This window comes from Dicentrarchus labrax, unplaced genomic scaffold, assembly GCF_905237075.1.
Source record: "Dicentrarchus labrax unplaced genomic scaffold, dlabrax2021, whole genome shotgun sequence".
Classification (NCBI taxonomy): Eukaryota; Metazoa; Chordata; class Actinopteri; family Moronidae; genus Dicentrarchus; species Dicentrarchus labrax.
Window position 1 is genome coordinate 25,606,005 of NW_026136702.1, and position 17,286 is coordinate 25,623,290.

Below are 17,286 nucleotides of genomic sequence, written 5' to 3' on the forward strand. Positions count from 1 at the left end.
ACATCTCTCCTGTACTAGCTACTCTGCATTGGCTCCCTATAAAATGTAGAATTGAATTTAAAATACTCCTCCTCACCTATAAAGCTCTTCATGGTCAGGCCCCTTCATATCTTAAAGAGCTCATAGTACCCTATTACCCCACTAGAACACTACGTTCTCTGAATGCTGGGCTACTTGTGGTTCCTATAGTCTCTAAAAGTAGAACAGGAGCCAGAGCCTTCAGTTACCAAGCTCCTCTCCTGTGGAACCGGCTTCCAGTTGTGGTTCGGGAGGCAGACACCCTCACCACTTTCAAGAGTAGGCTTAAGACATTCCTCTTTGATAAAGCTTATAGTTAGGCTGGATCAGGTGAGTCCTGAACCATCCCTTAGTTATGCTGCTATAGGCCTAGACTATCGGGGATTTCCCATGGTGCACTGAGCTACTCTCTTCCTCTCTCTTTCTGCACTCATTCATGTCCCTTTAATGCATGTTACTAACTCCACTTCTTCCCCGGAGTTCTTGTGCTTTCTCGTCTCGCAGGTTCTCATGGATCCTGGTGGAGCCTCCTGCCATGGTCCTGCTTGACTGCCATTGCCAATACTGTTGTTGCTGTGCACCTGTCTGTCTGTCTGTCGCTCTCTCTCTCTCTCTCTCTCTCTCTCTCTCTCTCTCTCTCTCTCTCTCACCCCAACTGGTCGAGACAGACGACCACCCACCTAGAGCCGGAGGATCTGTCCTAGGTTTCTGCCTTTTAACAGGCAGTTTTTCCTTGCCCTTGTCGCCAAGTGCTTGCTCATGGTGGTACTGTTGGGTCTCTGTAATTAATGTTAAAGAGTTCGGTCTAGACCTGCTCTATTTGAAAAGTGTCCTGAGATAACTTCTGTTATGAATTGGCGCTATACAAATAAAATTGAATTGAATTGAATTGAAAATATCCATGATGCACTGTATCTGCTTAGCCTAGCCTACACTGGCTGGTCCCACCGGACTGACCGGCAGTTTCATATGAATGTTTTAGCGTGTCAACATCGACAAAGACTCAACATCGTTTTTGTTGACCAAGACATGACCTAATAGCTTTTTTGAAACCCAAACAATGATCTTTCCCTAATTGAACCAAGTCAATTTTGAGCCTAACCTAACCAAACCTGAACCAGCAGTGGTAGATCAGACAATGCTAATATGAGTCTTTGATGTAATGATGAAAACACTTTTGGAAGGCACAAATAAACAACTGGTTACTATGTTTAGATGATGTTTTTGTTATAGATGAAACGTGTGTTTGCAAATGCATGTCGCTGTATTTAGCCTTAAATGTAGTCAGAAACTCAACTTGGTGCCATTTTCAGAGCATCAAAGATCAATTACAGCCCATTGATCCAATCAGGTGGGAAGGATTTGTGAGTAAAAGAGATCTGTTAATCACGTAGACCTACTTGAAATCAGCCAAACAAATTCCTTATCGAACCTTTCCACACCACAATGAGATGAGTGACAATTATCTGCTGCCACATTTTAGGAACAATGGTTAAGAACCCAATAAACACAATGGCAAGCTAAATCTCACCATTGTGAAACTAGAATTAAGTATTTTGGGTCAAGTAACCTTGTGAGGCATCTGAATTTGCAAGATCACAAAATTATGCAAGAATTCATCTTTCCAGACTTCCAACTATGTGCTTTTGACCAACCACAGTGGTTCAGACCAATCAGAATCCTGTAAGGACAGAGTTCATAGCAACAAGCTCCTTATAATTTCTAAGTAAATAAATAAGCTGTACAACACATCTACAGGTAACTGAACAATCTAACAATAGATTTGCTGTAAGGAAGACATATATTCATGAGGTTTGATTCTGACCTGAGGACGTCCGTGTCCAGACCAGGAGGGTCTGTGTGGATGGAGGCCAGGCAGCTGTTCTCTTCAGCCTGTGGGGCTTTGATCGAACCGTTGCCCATGGCCAGGCATTGGCTGGCCACCATAGGAATGGCCCTCAGATCAAATTCACCACGATGACTGTCTGAGAGGAAGCTCTGCAACTGGGCAAAGGGCTTTTTCTCCTTTAACACCTTCTTCCTCTCATTAATACACAGAAATGAAAATGACATGCTTTCCAAGGGTTGAGGTTGTTTGCTTCACTGAGGACATGTGTCAGTAAATCAATTCTGATTCATAATATGCAATGAATACAATACAATATCCATATGATAACAATGACTGTATACTAATATGTCACATGTCTTGTTTCAAGTTGGCAGAATCTGCCACAGACGGTGCTTCCTTGGAACAAACATTACACATACTACTTACTCAGTGCTCTTGGGTAAAATGTCACATTATAGCTTGTATTTATCCAATAGAATACACCTGCCACTTGTACTATCTGTCAATTACCACAAATCAAGTTTTTGTACCATGTAGCCATCAGATTCTCCCCAAATCTTTACAGTCCATTAACAAGAAATAGATTTTCCATGATTTACTTACAGAGTGGCTGAGGAAGGTGTTGACTGTGATAATCCTGCAGCTCTGGAACACCGACTATGATCATGATCTCATATTCCCTCTCCAGTTCAGCTGTGTCTGATTTGGTTGTCATCCACAAGCACAATGACACTCATCTGCTGGGAGGGCTCTTTTACCATGTCCAAGAAGCCATTTTGCCCATGAAGTAGAGGTATCCAGCGACCCCTAGTGGCCTTGTGGGGTTTGACATCTTGAGAGAGAGAGAGAGAGAGAGAAAGAGAGAGAGAGAGAGAGAGAGAGAGAGAGAGAGAGAGAGAGAGAGAGAAAGAGAGAGAGAGATTGATTATATAAAATGTAAAATTTCAGTAATTGGATGGTAGATGTGTTCCTACAAAACCTGATTTTGTGAGTTAAAGAGGAGTGAAGATAAAGGCATTCAAGTTCAGTGCCCTTTTATGTTTAACCCAGTGTTAATTAGGAATCAAGAAACCCTTTTCTGTATTACCAGGAAAACAACTCTAGAAGAATAGCTTATGAATTTTATATCTTAGAGACATTTTAGAATGTATTCCTAGGGATAAAATGAGCAACACCTAGTTAGTCATGGGATGATATGAAAATTTCATGTCAAAATTATCTTAGCTGAAGGTAAGGTATGTGGGCTCACCTGTCTCCCTTTCTGATGCCCATCTCTCGGCCTGCTCGCTTTGTCCAACACTGGTTATCGTTGGCCGGAGACCCACTGACAGTTAACTGTAGACATCTCACGTGGATAACAACTCAAAACAAAACTCCATATGGAGGGAAAACTCGACGGCTCTTGGCACAGTCGTGGACCTGTTCTCACTCAGTCTCCTAACCACTCCAAAATGCCCTTTCCAACTAGCACCATCTTCCAGACTGGGTTAAGCCCACCCCCTAGCCTGACAGCCATCTAAACCAGCCAATAGGGAGATAGTGTGAACTGTATGGAAGCCCATTTCCGTCAATGTGACGAAAGAATTCCGTGAGTAAGAATTTATTTTGATAGTAACAAACTTTATCAAAATAATGACTTATTATGTTTTAATACCGCCTTATTATCTTTTGTTTATTTATGTAGGTTATATAGAGGTATCAGTATTAAAATGTTTTGTAACCAGTTAAAAACTCCCTGTGTAATCTCTGAATATGCAAATGTTGTTCATTTCTAAAGTTTTCCTGCTGGACACAAGATGTCTCCTACTTCACTGTAAAGTCCATTCTCGGTGGATGTGCACTGGTGGCTTCAAGTTTCTACATCACACTGTACAAGTAGCATACTGGACCAGGATGACTTCCAAACAATTTGTGTGTCACAAATCATGCTGGTAGGCCCCGCCCCTTAAAGGAGACATATTATGCCCCTTTTCAGGTTCATAATTGTATTTTGTGGCTCTACTACAATAGGTTTAGATGTTTCAAAATTAAACATTCATTTCATGTTCAAAAAACACATTATTTTTCTCATACTGCCTATAGCTGAGCAGCTCTTTTCAGCCTCTGTCTGAAACGATCGGTTTTAGCTCCTGTCTCTTTAAGGCCCCCCTCCCAAAAAGCCCAGTCTGCTCTGATTGGTCGGTATTATGACGCGGATGACGCTCCGGACCCTCCCATTTCCGCCTCAGCGTTGCCGGCAGGTAGCTCCTCACTGCTACTGAGTTTAGCTGCATTTCTACCGTCAATATTAATTCAATAACTGCTTCTAAACCAAAAACTTCACCAGCGGACATGTTAGAGCGGGAGTCTGACCTGAAATCACAGAGAAATGAACAACATCAACAACAATCAGGATTACAGCTTTCTGTGACGTTTTCCTCAGGTAAATACTGCTATAAAAACCTCTATCTATCACATAATGTTAGTGTTTATACCTTAACTATGAGAACCAACACTGTGTTTTATTCTTGTCTTTACAGGTACAGCAGTGAGCAGTGACCTACAGTGAAGTTAAAACATATTATATGCCTGGAATACTTTATCCTGTACAACATGTCAACATAACTGAAAGAATTACTCATCTAATAAAGTAACTTGTTTATGTGGTTTAAAAACTGCTAAGTAACCAACTGTACTGTACTGTATCCATATTTCATAGTCGGATATTTTAACTTGAACGTATTATTACCAAAGTTCACCTTCAGATATTTGTAAAAGCTGCAATTATGTTTTAACCCCATTAAAAATACTGTATATGTACTGCATATTCTATCATTTATATTATATATTATGATGTCATTTATCTTCCAACATAATAAAGTTTGAATGTGAGACAGTAATGTATTGTGTTGCTTACAGGTTTACATTTCACATTTTCATATTGACAGATGTTACACGAACCAGGTTTTCAACACTTCTACATGCAGGAAATCTTCATAAAACCTCTGTGAAATAACATTTTATTTATATAAAACCACACTTATTACTGAATTTAAAAATGACCAAAACTCTTCTTAAACGTAAAACACTTTATGTTTCATTCATATTCCAGTTACAGATGTTGTAAGTAACAAAGCTATAACTTTTATATGAACTGTGCAGATCATGTCCTCCATCAAGGTTTATGGTTTCTAGTATATTGAAGTGTGAGCTGGTAATGGAGCTCTGCAGTCAGTGTTCATCTTCATCAGTCTTCCTTTGCATACCCAGACTGTCCTGATGCTGCAGCTGTCTCTGTCCTCTGATGGGTCCAGGAACACCTGAGCTTCATCAGGTCACCTGTAAAACATGGAGGATTCAGTGTAACTTGTAAGACAGCATATAATATACAGTATAATATAATACAGTATAATATAATATACAGTATAATATAATACAAGTACAACAGCTCATTGTGGCTCACAGTAGTCCTAAGTTATAATCTAAAATAATAAAGCAGTGTCTCTGGTGGTTCCTTGTTGCAGCTAACTGTAGTGATGTGTTGTTGAAACAGTCTGAGGTTACCAACACAATGTCTATCTAATGGCAGCAGATACACACACAGGACATTTACTGACTGTAACTGATGTTGGAACAAGTTCCCGGTGCAATAACAGACATTTAGCAGTGAGCCTCAGTGTTTATAATACAATAGGAGATTATATGAGTATAAGATGTTACACTGGACCTGCACTTATATCCTCAGTAATAGCAGTACTTCAGTAACGCTAAATAAATGGATCAGAAAACTTTTATTCGTCGGTTTGACTCCACAAAAAGCCTAGTGAGCAACCCCAGCTGCTGGGTGCTAATCAGAGTTACACAGTAATACTAAACTAATGAATCCCTGCAGTTTGACTGTTTCTCTCTCACTGTAGCTCTATTGTTAACTCTGGTGCACCTTGATCAAGTTAATTTACATTCAGCAGCACACACACACACACACACACACACACACACCTGAACACTCATATTACATCATAAAGTCCGACAGAGTCAGTAACTATAGTAACACAGTGACATCACAGAGCTGCTGTGTGCTAATCAAAGCTACAATGCTACCAAACTAATGACCTCCGCTGCTGAATTACACACAGTACGGTGTCTCCTGATCACAGCTGTATTGATCCAGTGAACAGATACTGAGCTACCCAGCAGATAATAAGTTACCAGGTTAAAGACAATTAAAGGCATACTATGCAGTTTTCCGGTTTTATCAAACAGCTCCCCCTAGAGTCGCTGCGGAGTACTTGTATTTAACGTTAACTGTCGTAAATACCACTCACCAGAGCCGTCTCTATATACGGCTCTGCGTCTCTGCACTCACTGCCTGATCCCCTCCCCCCTGTATACCAGTACATTGATAGATAGATAGATAGATAGATAGATAACTTTATTAATCCCACAATGGGGAAATTCACTTGTCACAGCAACATTTGAGTGAAATAAATACAGATATAAAAACAGGAACATTTGCACAGCAGGTCAAAGGTCTGATTGTCTCTGGTGGTGCATGTGACAAACTGGTGGAAGGTTGGGAGTGTGGACGAGAGAGAAACGTGGTTGAAGTCCCCTGTGATGATGATGAAGGCCCCTGTGGTGATGATGAAGGCCTCCGGTGTTTCGTTTGTAGTCGAAGTCACAGTGTAGATGACGTCACACGCTGCTTCTGCTTTCCCAGACAGAGGAATATAGACAGTGATGGCGATAACACTGGAAAGGTCCCGTGGCAGATAACATGGACGAAGTCCGACGGCGATGAGCTCGATGTCCGGGATGCAGACGCTCTTTCACACAGACGTGCCCGGGGTTACACCACCTGTTGTTTATGAGCACGGCCATTTCTTCTTGCCGGTCGCGGTGGTGTCCCTGTCGGCTCGAACCGTCTGGAAGCCGGTTTGTTGTTTGTTTCCAGTGATGACTGCAGGGATGTAGAGTTTAAACCTCCTCTTCTTCATCCTCCGTTTAACCCCCACTCTGCAGCCTCGGGTGCCTCAGGGCGATCATCTGGTCACGGGTGTAAACAATGCGACTCCCCATCGCCATGGAGAACCGTGAAAACAAAAAATAAGAAGTGCTCAAAAACGCCAAAAAAGTATTTAGGCGACGTGAACAAAGTAGGATGGAAGCGTCTTCGGAGTCTATCAGGCAAAGATAGACTCCGAAGATGTCTACTGACCAGGTAACGTCTGAGTGAATGCCTGCTAGTGTCTTCCATTGAGGCTGCCTCTTTATATTTCGTTGATGTATGTCACGTCGCGCCGTAAAGCAATTCGTGATTCTAGCGAGCGTGATTCAGACTTGCATTGCTGGTTCTGCCAGCGGCGTTCCTCTCCTGCTTTTCTATCGGGATGATTCGCTATACTACGAGTTCGTTTACCATCGAAATGACTTTGAAGCTGTTATATTAAGGTAAAAATCTTGCATAGTGTGCCTTTAAACCTGACTGAAGTTATCTTCCCTGTTCTACAAAATACAGACGAACATAAAGCCATTCCCCCCCGGCACGAAGCTCGGTGATTCACGGCTTAAACTTTGTGTGAATGTCTATAAAAATATCAGCAGGGGAGAATATGGAGACATCTGCACCAGCTGGTTAATAAATGAACTTCACCTTATAAGTTTCATGTTCATCTCTCACACATTTTACAAACATTTAACAAACATTTAACAAACAATAACTACGTTAGCATCACTGAGGCTCCTGTAGCTAACAACGGTTAGCATGTGCTAGCATTACACGAACAATAAAAAACAGCATAAACTCTTAAAAATACTTACAGTTACTTCCTCTGCCGTCTCTCCACAGACAGTTGGTACAATCCCTCTTTCAGGAACAGTCTTTCAGCCAGTCCAGTGTTGTACTGACCGAGGTTGTGAAAACAGTCCGACACAAAGTGGATAAATCCACTGTGCTCATACATATGTAAATTAGTGTTGGGCTGTGCAGCCAATGACTGAACAGTTAGTCTGCTGAAGCCTTTGCCCAGACATCAGGCTGCAGGCTGCAGGCTGGACTCGTTTGCTTGTTCTCTGTTAGCTTGCTCTTTTATAGTAACAATGGCGGAGCTCCGATAGTCAACAGGAAGTAAACTGCGGTGGGTGGCAACATGGAGCCGAACTGACATCAAAAACTCTGAACATCTGAAATTGAGTGATTTATCTCCTGTATTCTGACTGAGGCAGCCCACAATAACATGACTGAGTCCTTTTTTTTCACACTTTGCCTGCTGATAGGCCCTCCAGATTCCCAAATGTACATAATCAAATGATTAAAAAGTTGGTTTTGCATAATATGTCCCCTTTAAAATCTGATTTTCAATGAGCACAGAGAAACTTTCCACTTTCAGCAGATGAATGTGAAAACATCCTTTTCGTGCCAAACTCTGCACATACAGCATTCAAACATCACACTGTAGGGACAAGAAGGAAAATTGAGTTTAAGTGTTTGTCCAGGTTTTCAGACAACTTCTTTGAGATTGCTGCCTCAACAAATGTTTGTTTCAAACCCTTTCTTCCATCCATGGACAGATATTGTAAAGATGTTTAAATACTTTGGCACTTTATGTAAAAAATACTGTCACTAAACACTAAACTAAACTACTAAATTCAATTTCAATTCAATTCAATTCAATTCAATTTTATTTGTATAGCGCCAATTCATAACAGAAGTTATCTCAGGACACTTTTCAAATAGAGCAGGTCTAGACCGAACTCCTTATAACATTATTTACAGAGACCCAACAGTACCACCATGAGCAAGACCTTGGAGACAAGGGCAAGGAAAAACTGCCTGTTAAAAGGCAGAAACCTAGGACAGATCCTTCGGCTCTAGGTGGGTGGCTGTCTGTCTCGACCAGTTGGGGTGAGAGAGAGAGAGACAGAGAGAGAGAGAGAGCGAGAGACAGACAGACAGGCAGGTGCACAGCAACAACAGTATTGGCAATGGCAATCTAGCAGGACCATGGCAGGAGGCTCCACCAGGATCCATAAGAACCTGCGAGACGAGAAAGCACAAGAACTCCGGGGAAGAAGTGAAGTTAGTAACATGCATTAATGGGACATGAATGAGTGCAGAAAGAGAGAGGAAGAGAGGAGCTCAGTGCACCATGGGAAATCCCCCGATAGTCTAGGCCTATAGCAGCATAACTAAGGGATGGTTCAGGACTCACCTGATCCAGCCCTAACTATAAGCTTTATCAAAGAGGAATGTCTTAAGCCTACTCTTGAATGTGGTGAGGGTGTCTGCCTCCCGAACCACAACTGGAAGCTGGTTCCACAGGAGAGGAGCTTGGTAACTGAAGGCTCTGGCTCCTGTTCTACTTTTAGAGACTATAGGAACCACAAGTAGCCCAGCATTCAGAGAACGTAGTGTTCTAGAGGGGTAATAGGGTACTATGAGCTCTTTAAGATATGAAGGGGCCTGACCATGAAGAGCTTTATAGGTGAGGAGGAGGATTTTGAATTCTATTCTACATTTTACAGGGACTCAATGCAGAGAAGCTAAACACTTTGCATAATTGTAAAATACTTACATAATTTTTTTTTTGCAAGGGTTGTGTCAGAAGTAAGAAAAGAGATAGCCAAATAAAAAAATCCAATAACAAGAAACATGCATGCACAAACTAAAAAAGAAACTACTTCCATTGAAAATGGGTTTCTTTATTCCGAGTCAGTGGCAAATTACTTAGAAATTTTACTTACTACTTTTACTTTACTAATTTTACAGTGAATCTGTTTGGCAATAGTGAGGACAGCTGCCATTGTTTGGATTATAAAAAGTAAAAATAAACTTATTTTGGAAAACAAATATCATCACCTTATAAACATTCAGTTCTTACACTACACTAAACTAACAGGTACTCGGCAAGTGGATCGCAGTGAATACCTCACCTGTGGTTGGAAGTCACATTGAATCTTGGAAAACAAACTTATACATCTTAATTCAATGTTGTGGTAGCACAGAAATCTGCACATGGGTCACTCAGCTGGCAGACTTCTTTTGAATGTGCAGAAAAAAAACATCTAATGTACAGTATAATGTTCCATTACCAATATAGGAAAAAAAGATGAAAAGAAATGTAAATAGTGCTTCATACAGGCTTAACAATAGCATGCAAATTCTGTATAATGCCCTCTTATCCATTCTCAGATATTGCTCTAATCTGACAAGTACAAAATTTCAAACCAAAACAAATTATACATCAAGAGTTTTACGTTAAACAAAATAAAACAGGTTAACTGTGTTTATGAAGAGTTTACATTTTTCTACTTTATCTTCTTTATGTTCCAAATGTAAATACAAACAGTGTGTCCTAAAGAAAAGATGTTGTACATACAAAGAACAACGAGGTAACGCTTCACTTGAAGAGCACTGTGAGGCATTAGCACATTATAACGATCAAAGAACTTGAAGTCCAGATGAAATTAAAAATGCCTATTTCACCCCAACTGGTCGAGGCAGATGGCTGCCCACCTAAAGCCAGGGTCTGCTTGAGGTTTTTGCCTCTTAAAATGAAGTTTTTAACACAGACCCAACAGGTGGGAACTGTTGGGTCTCTGCAAATAATTTTATAAGGAGTATTACTTTACCTGTTGTATTTAAAAAGTGTCATGGGATAACTTCTGTTATAAATTGCACTATACAAATAAAACTGAATTGATAACATCCCCAGTCATATTATACCCCTATCAAACAATGTTGGCCAAAAGTATTTTTTATATTGAAATCCAATCTTTTTTTCTTGTAAAACAAAATGTGACTAGTGCTTACCTAAGTATAAACCAACCAGTTTTAACCAATAATATCATGACATCAATCAGTCTGAAGCTTTTAGCAATACATATACATATATATCTACATGCATATTTGTTAGCGAGCAAGAAACAGCTGGGCTCTTTCCCGGAGTGTAGTATTTCTGGGTGCCAGACCTCACTGACTACTGTACAAAAACACAAATTTATCAGTCATTTGGATGAAACTGGATCATATTTTATGGAGAAAATATAGCTGAGAATAGCTGAACTAAACTTTTCTTTTCAATTTCCAGTTCAAACACAATATTTGTTATGTGTGCAGCAAAAACAAAGTCGTTTAGTGTGTAGTTCCTCTTGAGAATTAGTCTTTCTAGTGACTTTGAAAAAAGGCCCCAGAGCCAGTGTTTGGTTTGTCCGTTCTGGGCTACTGTAGAAAATATGGCAGTTCAACAGGGTGGATAAGAGGACCTGCTCCCTCTGTAGATAAAAATGTCTACAGAGGAATAACGAAAACACAGCAATTCTTATTTTCAGGTGATTATACACTAGTGAAAACATACCTATGAGTATTATATCCCCTTTCTGACAATAGATCGTCCTAAATGTTACACACTTTTCCGGTTGGTCCACATGGCTGCATGAGCAGTGCGTAACAGTTGCCTTGCTGAACTACTGCAGTTTGCACGCCCGAGGTGACCACACAGAGCGTGTTTGTGCTGTGGTGCTGCTGCCAGCCCTTTCTTAGAGTTTACCTGATAAATACCATGCAATAAAAGCCTTGTTAATATATGAATGGATTCTGTCCACAGAAATGGCAGAGAGCTTTTAATCTAAAGCAGACACAGCAGACCCTTTTCACTGTCTATTTCTGCTAGGAACTGCGTGTGGCTCAAGAAAAAAAATAAGTTCTGCTCATGCATCCTGTGTGGACCGGGCTTAATTGCTCCTACTGTAGCAACCGCTACAGTGGCTTCCGGGGTGACTGAAAATGATGTCAAGGGAACAAATACATCCTTGCTGAATGGTTGGGAAAAATCTGCTAACATAAACCTGATGTTAAGTTACCACAAGGAAGTCTGATTATCAGGCTAACAGCCTCCAGCTCATTTATTACTTTTTATACTTAGTGCATCATGACTTTACCTGCAGAGCTCCTCAAGTGAAGTAAATAATACATAGCAAAGACAGGCATTTACAGGTCTGTCACACCAACCACATGTTGCAGTTACAGCTGATACAAAATCAAACAGTATATGTGTACTCTTCATGTAATGTGAGTCAAATAATGCCTGTATTTAGATTCAGTGTAGCTAAAAACACATTTTCTGAGTTCACAAAACAAATTCTATATTCTGTACCCCAAATTCATGCACACAAATATTGTGATTCCTTCTTTGTTTGCAGTATATTGCATAGAGTACAGTGTTACAACTCACTGTTACAATAGGTTAAAGATACATAAAAATTGTGACATAGCCAACCAAGTAAATAAAGCAAATGAACAACTTGCTTTCTATATATACCTCTCTCCCTCTCTCTGGCTCTCTCTCTCTCTCTCTCTCTCTCTCTCTCTCTATATATATATATATATATATATATATAAATAAACTGTGTTCTTTCAATATTTGTGCAAAATAGAAATGTGAAGTTTAAAGCAGAAGAAACTTTCAGATACAAAATGTTGAGTTTTATGAAAAATCAGGGATTGTATTTTTAAAATGCAGTATTTGATAAATTCTACATTGCCTGACAGGAGAGATTCTGTTGAAATGATAACTTTAAACAACACAAAAAATTCAACTTAAATGTTTCAATAAAATCAGATGTTAATAAATGTGAATTGTGGTTATGATCCCTTTTGCATGATGGCTGAGAGAGCAACAAAACACAACCTAACAGACAAAAGACATGCAATGATGATTATAATGCCTTTCTTTGCTCATGTTTTGTCTTGTCACTTGTGTTTTTTTTTTTTTTTTTTTTTTTTAGTTTTGCTTTTGAATGGTTTTTTTTATAGGTAAAATAAATCCTAAGATTACAATAACAGCTCATTATTTAGTGATTTTCCTAACAAAAGGCACATCTCGCCCACTAGATTGTAACTGTTTTTTTAGGCATGCGTGCACCAATTCAAACAATGAAACTTCATGAAATTTCTTTCAACTTCAAACTAACAAACTTGAAAAAAATGGAAAAACAACAAATAAATAAAAATGAAACACCATTTTGACCCATGTCTGTTCACAAGGCAGCTGTCAAAATGACATAAGGAATGCTTCTGTACATTTGATTCTCAGTGAAACAGGAAAGTGTAACACACTGGCAAAGGGCATTTCTTTTTAGATTATTTGCATGTACAGTAACAGCTGTTGAAATATTCAGGTTTTTTTTTTATTTGTTTTTCACTAAATATTAATTTCTATTCAGAATGACAAAGCAATAAATAACTTGAAAAACACCTTTGTCTGTGGACATTTTTTGAGTAAAAAAAATAGAAGTACTATTAGTATTTGCATGCAATATATCCCATTGCATATAATCTACACTGTAAATCCTAACAGCATATTTTAATAAAATAAGTAAGTTAACTTAATCCTCCAAAATGTTTGAGTCACTCATTCCTATGAATTAAACCCAACCCAAAAATGAATCGTTGAAGTAATAACTCTGTTGTTTTTCAGTGGACTTAAAATTTGTGCAGTATTTTAGGTATTTATTTAAGTATTTATATTATTAATTTTCTTTCAGCTGACTTTATATCATTACAAAAATGTAAGCCCCAAAATGAATTGGCTAGCATTTTGATAATTGATCAAACAGTTTGAGTTGAACTAACTCATCAGGTTTTACTTTGTATGAGTGGATATATCGAGCATGCAAATGGCAATATAGTAAACCCTTGAAACATTCTGGGCCAAGATAAATTCTGAAGAAACAATTGTCAATCATCTGTACATAATCAGCGTATGCCCTTTCGATTCTTATTCTGTACGTAAAATCATGTTTCATTAATGCAATCTATTTACAAAGACTGAGTACTTTTATACATACAATCCTTTGTCTTATATTGTACAATACTTACAGTTACAGCATTGAATCATGGTGTTAACACCTCAATACAAAAAAAAATAAAGAATATCATATATGTGACCAGGCAGGATGTCTGATGCTGGTTTCAAAGTATTTCCTACACAGCACAATCATTCAAACAAAATGTTATAGCTGCAGGTAAAGGGATTTTTGAAAAGGCAGTCAGTCAGATAATATCAAGAAGGAATCATCAAGAGGGTCTTTGTTTTCTCATGGAAACACATGGCATCTATCTGCTCTGTGAGCTGCTCTGAATTCTTTATCACAGTTACAGTATGGATGTCACATCAAACACAACAACTCGCATGTGCTAAAGTGTCCATGTCTGGCTTTCACTAGGAGTTAAATAGATCAAAGTGTATGCAGTCAAAGAAACGCATCAGTAGGTACGGTATCTCCCTGTGGCTGTGATGGTTGTCCTGTCCAGAGAGCCTTCAGTGACTAACTAAAGGATGGTACAGTGTCTCTATGTTCCACTCTTATTGAAGTTAATGTGCTCACCGCTGCCACCGGAGCCTCCCACGTTACTGGCCCTGCATCCAGCCTCCTGGAAAAACTCCAGGTTTGGATAAAAACTCAAAGATATCTCCAAATGTCTTCAAGTTTCCTTTCTGTGTCCTCATGGAGACAGTCTCTCGTAGCCCTACTTCTTAGCCAGTTGGAAAGGATGTTGACCCTTTAAACAAATACAGTTTAATCACTTCAGAAACAAAAAATCAGGGATACTTGCAATAAAAGGTTATTTATCATCAGTCTTTGATGTCCAGTGCAATTCTAGAGTTATTGTACCCACTTTCCCTCAACCTGCCTTGTCTACTCCAACAAATTCGTCTTTCAGCCTTACACTCTCTGGTGTTACCACTGATACATATTGAAGCTGCAATTAGTGACTTTTATAAAGAATAACTTTTGATCATATTTGCTGAAACTTATACTAAATTTAAACTATAGCCTGACTGTAATACATAAGACAGATAATCTAGTGATCCTAATGGCATTTGCAAGAATCCACTGGGCCTGATCAAAAACAACCAAGAGCCAAGAAAGATAGTTGATTGTTGAGTCTCATTTCCAGGGTCCCAAAGTGTCTATATTTTACACCCTGGGAATGAGACTCAATAATCAACTATCTTTCTTGGCTCTGATTGGTTGGTTTTCACAGATTATCTGTCTCATGTACTATCGTCGGGATATAGTGAAAGTTTCAGAAAATATGAAAAAAATATACATTATAAAAATTACTTACTGCAGCTTTAAGGTTCCATTCCATTCAGGTCAAACAAAGTCAGTGTGCTGCTATTGTGCATGTTGGCTAACTGGAAACTGTTTTTTGCATAAAGCGGTAAACATTTGTTGCGGTTTGGCCTTCAGCTCACATGACAACGCTGTTTTGGGGGCCTGAAAACGCAATCCTTTGAAGTGCCACTGTTACTGTTGCAGTGTAAATTGCCAAAATGCTTTTGCTGTGACAACACAGACACACTTCACACACTACAACTATTGTCAGCCAAATAACCATGCATGAAACAGAAGAACAACGGCAGACTATCAAGCTAAGTTTGTGCTGCTGTTGAGTTTATCAGCACTCCTCCAGCAGAGTTGCTGCACCATTACTGTGATCAGCAGAGACGTTCATGTCTTATTTAAAACCAAAAGTCAAAGCTGACTTCTTTTACGGTATGTAAGATACGTTTTTATGCCTAAACCTAACCAAACTGTGACCGTTTCATAACATTGACAACTAAAATCAACAGAAGTTAATAGTAGTACTGGAGTATGCCCACAATTTGAAAGTGTAAAGTTATGTTATTTGTACGCAGATTGAGACCCAGTTGATGTAATGCTTTAAAATGCCTTACTCTTAAGTATACTGTCTCAGATCACTCAGCCTGTGGGTTCCTGAGTTCCTGAGTCGTAGCTCAGAATGTCATGAATGACATTTTATTTCTTATGCTTCAGCCTGCCTGCCACAATGACAGATGCATTACACTCGCTTTCAGTGCTTAAATGGTAATATTGCATTTTCATGTGATTTGTGTCTATATTGTTTTACTGTGCTGGATATAGTTTATCAATGTGATGTCGTGTCATTCTGTCATTCCCAGAATGGATTTCCTACAAGGACGTGGACTCTGTATTGCACGGGACATCATCACAGATGTTTATGAAGTATTTTGATAAATCTTTCCTTTAGATTTAAATCCTTAGATTTGGTCCTTGTCATACTGTTTACCAAGCACAAATATTGTCTCATTTAAAAAAAAAACCACTCAGTCCATGCTGTGAGGAACATTCTAATTCATCTTTAAATCAAAGAGCGTTAACATGCTTTAGAGACAATCAGCAAACCAATATTAGTGACCGATCCCATGTGTAGACAGGATTAGGTGTATGTGAGCAGCTATTTTACACTTTAAGACCAAAGATTCACGACAAGTTTTAGAACATTGCAGTGAAAAGTTGCAGCGGTGTGCACTGGACGGTCTCAGCTTGACTCAAGCCGCAACTGCAACTCCGCCTGTCACATCTCCAGTGGCTGGTTGTAGAACCTAAGGCATGTCACCTGTTTTAACAGCCAATCAGCTCATAGTGAAGTTAGCTCCTAATTCTCAACCTTCTTATTTTTTTTTAAGTTTTCATTATTTCATCAAAAAAATGCAACTATAGCAAGTAACTCCCTGTCATTATCCTCATTTTATATTTTAAGGCACTACAAATGTTTGGTCTGAACTGGGCTTTGACAGTTTTAGATAATAATTAAGAATCAATGATCCTGTGTCACTGGAAGTTCATGGGGTGCTCACTAAGACCTAACTGCGAGTACAGGTTCATCTGTACTGCAACTGAGCCAGATGCATGATGAAGTAATCTTGATTAACACAAACATGCCTTTTTTATACAAATGTATACCATACCATACCATACATTTAGACTCTCCAATAATAACTCTGTTAGTCTACTGCTCTATCAATGCTTTCTGCAGCAGACATTTTGACATGTGACTGTAGTAAAAGCACAAATGTAAATACCAAATGAATTCCATTTAGCTGCTTCAATTTCAGGCTAACAGTATTGTTTCTGCTGGCTCACTGTCACGGCTTACTGGGAAATGGGAATAGCATGAAGCCATTGTTAATGTTATAAGCTGTGCTTTTTCTTCTAGAACAGTGGTAGGCAACCTGCTAAAGGGCCACATGCTGTCCTTTAAGCCCTCTCCAGAGGATCCCTGTGTCCTTGACAAAAACTATATGGAAATGGAAATGTTTTGTAATTGAAAAATGTATAGCCAAAACTTTTGTCAACTCAAATGTGTGTCATACATTGCGTCCTGATCTGGCGCCTTTTTCTCTATAGTTTGCAGAACCTCAACAGCTGTGGCTTCCAGCCTTGAGTCTCTGTAGCTAGGCTTGCTATGGATTCCAAATCCCCCCCAAAAAAAGTCCCTGAGCATAATACAATATTTAATAGTGTGTGGACAGATTTGTTTGCTTTCACCACTAACACTGCTAGCCTAACTAGTTTGATCTGTGGCTGGAAATTAGCATTGTAAGGTT

General features: G+C 39.1%; 1 protein-coding gene and 2 long non-coding RNA genes across 8 annotated transcripts in view; 1 reads left to right on the forward strand and 2 right to left on the reverse strand.

The window, feature by feature from the left end:
* Positions 1 to 8,729, reverse strand: part of LOC127377142 (uncharacterized) — a 42,488-nt gene extending 33,759 nt beyond the window's left edge. Inside the window, exon 1 of the long non-coding RNA XR_007887635.1 lies at positions 8,697 to 8,729. This is a non-coding gene — a long non-coding RNA (uncharacterized LOC127377142). The remainder of the gene's footprint in view (positions 1 to 8,696) is intronic.
* LOC127376364 (cGMP-dependent protein kinase 2) overlaps positions 1 to 14,364 on the reverse strand; it is a 44,779-nt gene extending 30,415 nt beyond the window's left edge. The window contains exons 1-4 of one of the 6 annotated variants that reach the window (XM_051423189.1): positions 9,144 to 14,364; positions 7,667 to 9,052; positions 3,117 to 5,185; positions 1,844 to 2,699 (exon numbers count right to left, since the gene is read on the reverse strand). In XM_051423189.1, coding sequence (XP_051279149.1) covers positions 1,844 to 2,091 — 248 coding nt within the window. In that variant the 5' untranslated portion in view covers positions 2,092 to 2,699; positions 3,117 to 5,185; positions 7,667 to 9,052; positions 9,144 to 14,364. Of the gene's footprint in view, positions 1 to 1,843; positions 2,700 to 3,116; positions 5,186 to 7,666 lie in introns of all 6 variants that reach the window. The other 5 variants (XM_051423222.1, XM_051423196.1, XM_051423212.1 and 2 more) reach the window with 5 other exon arrangements.
* The window catches only part of LOC127377137 (uncharacterized), a 417,826-nt gene that overhangs the window by 89,620 nt on the left and 310,920 nt on the right, over positions 1 to 17,286 (forward strand). The window lies entirely within an intron of this gene.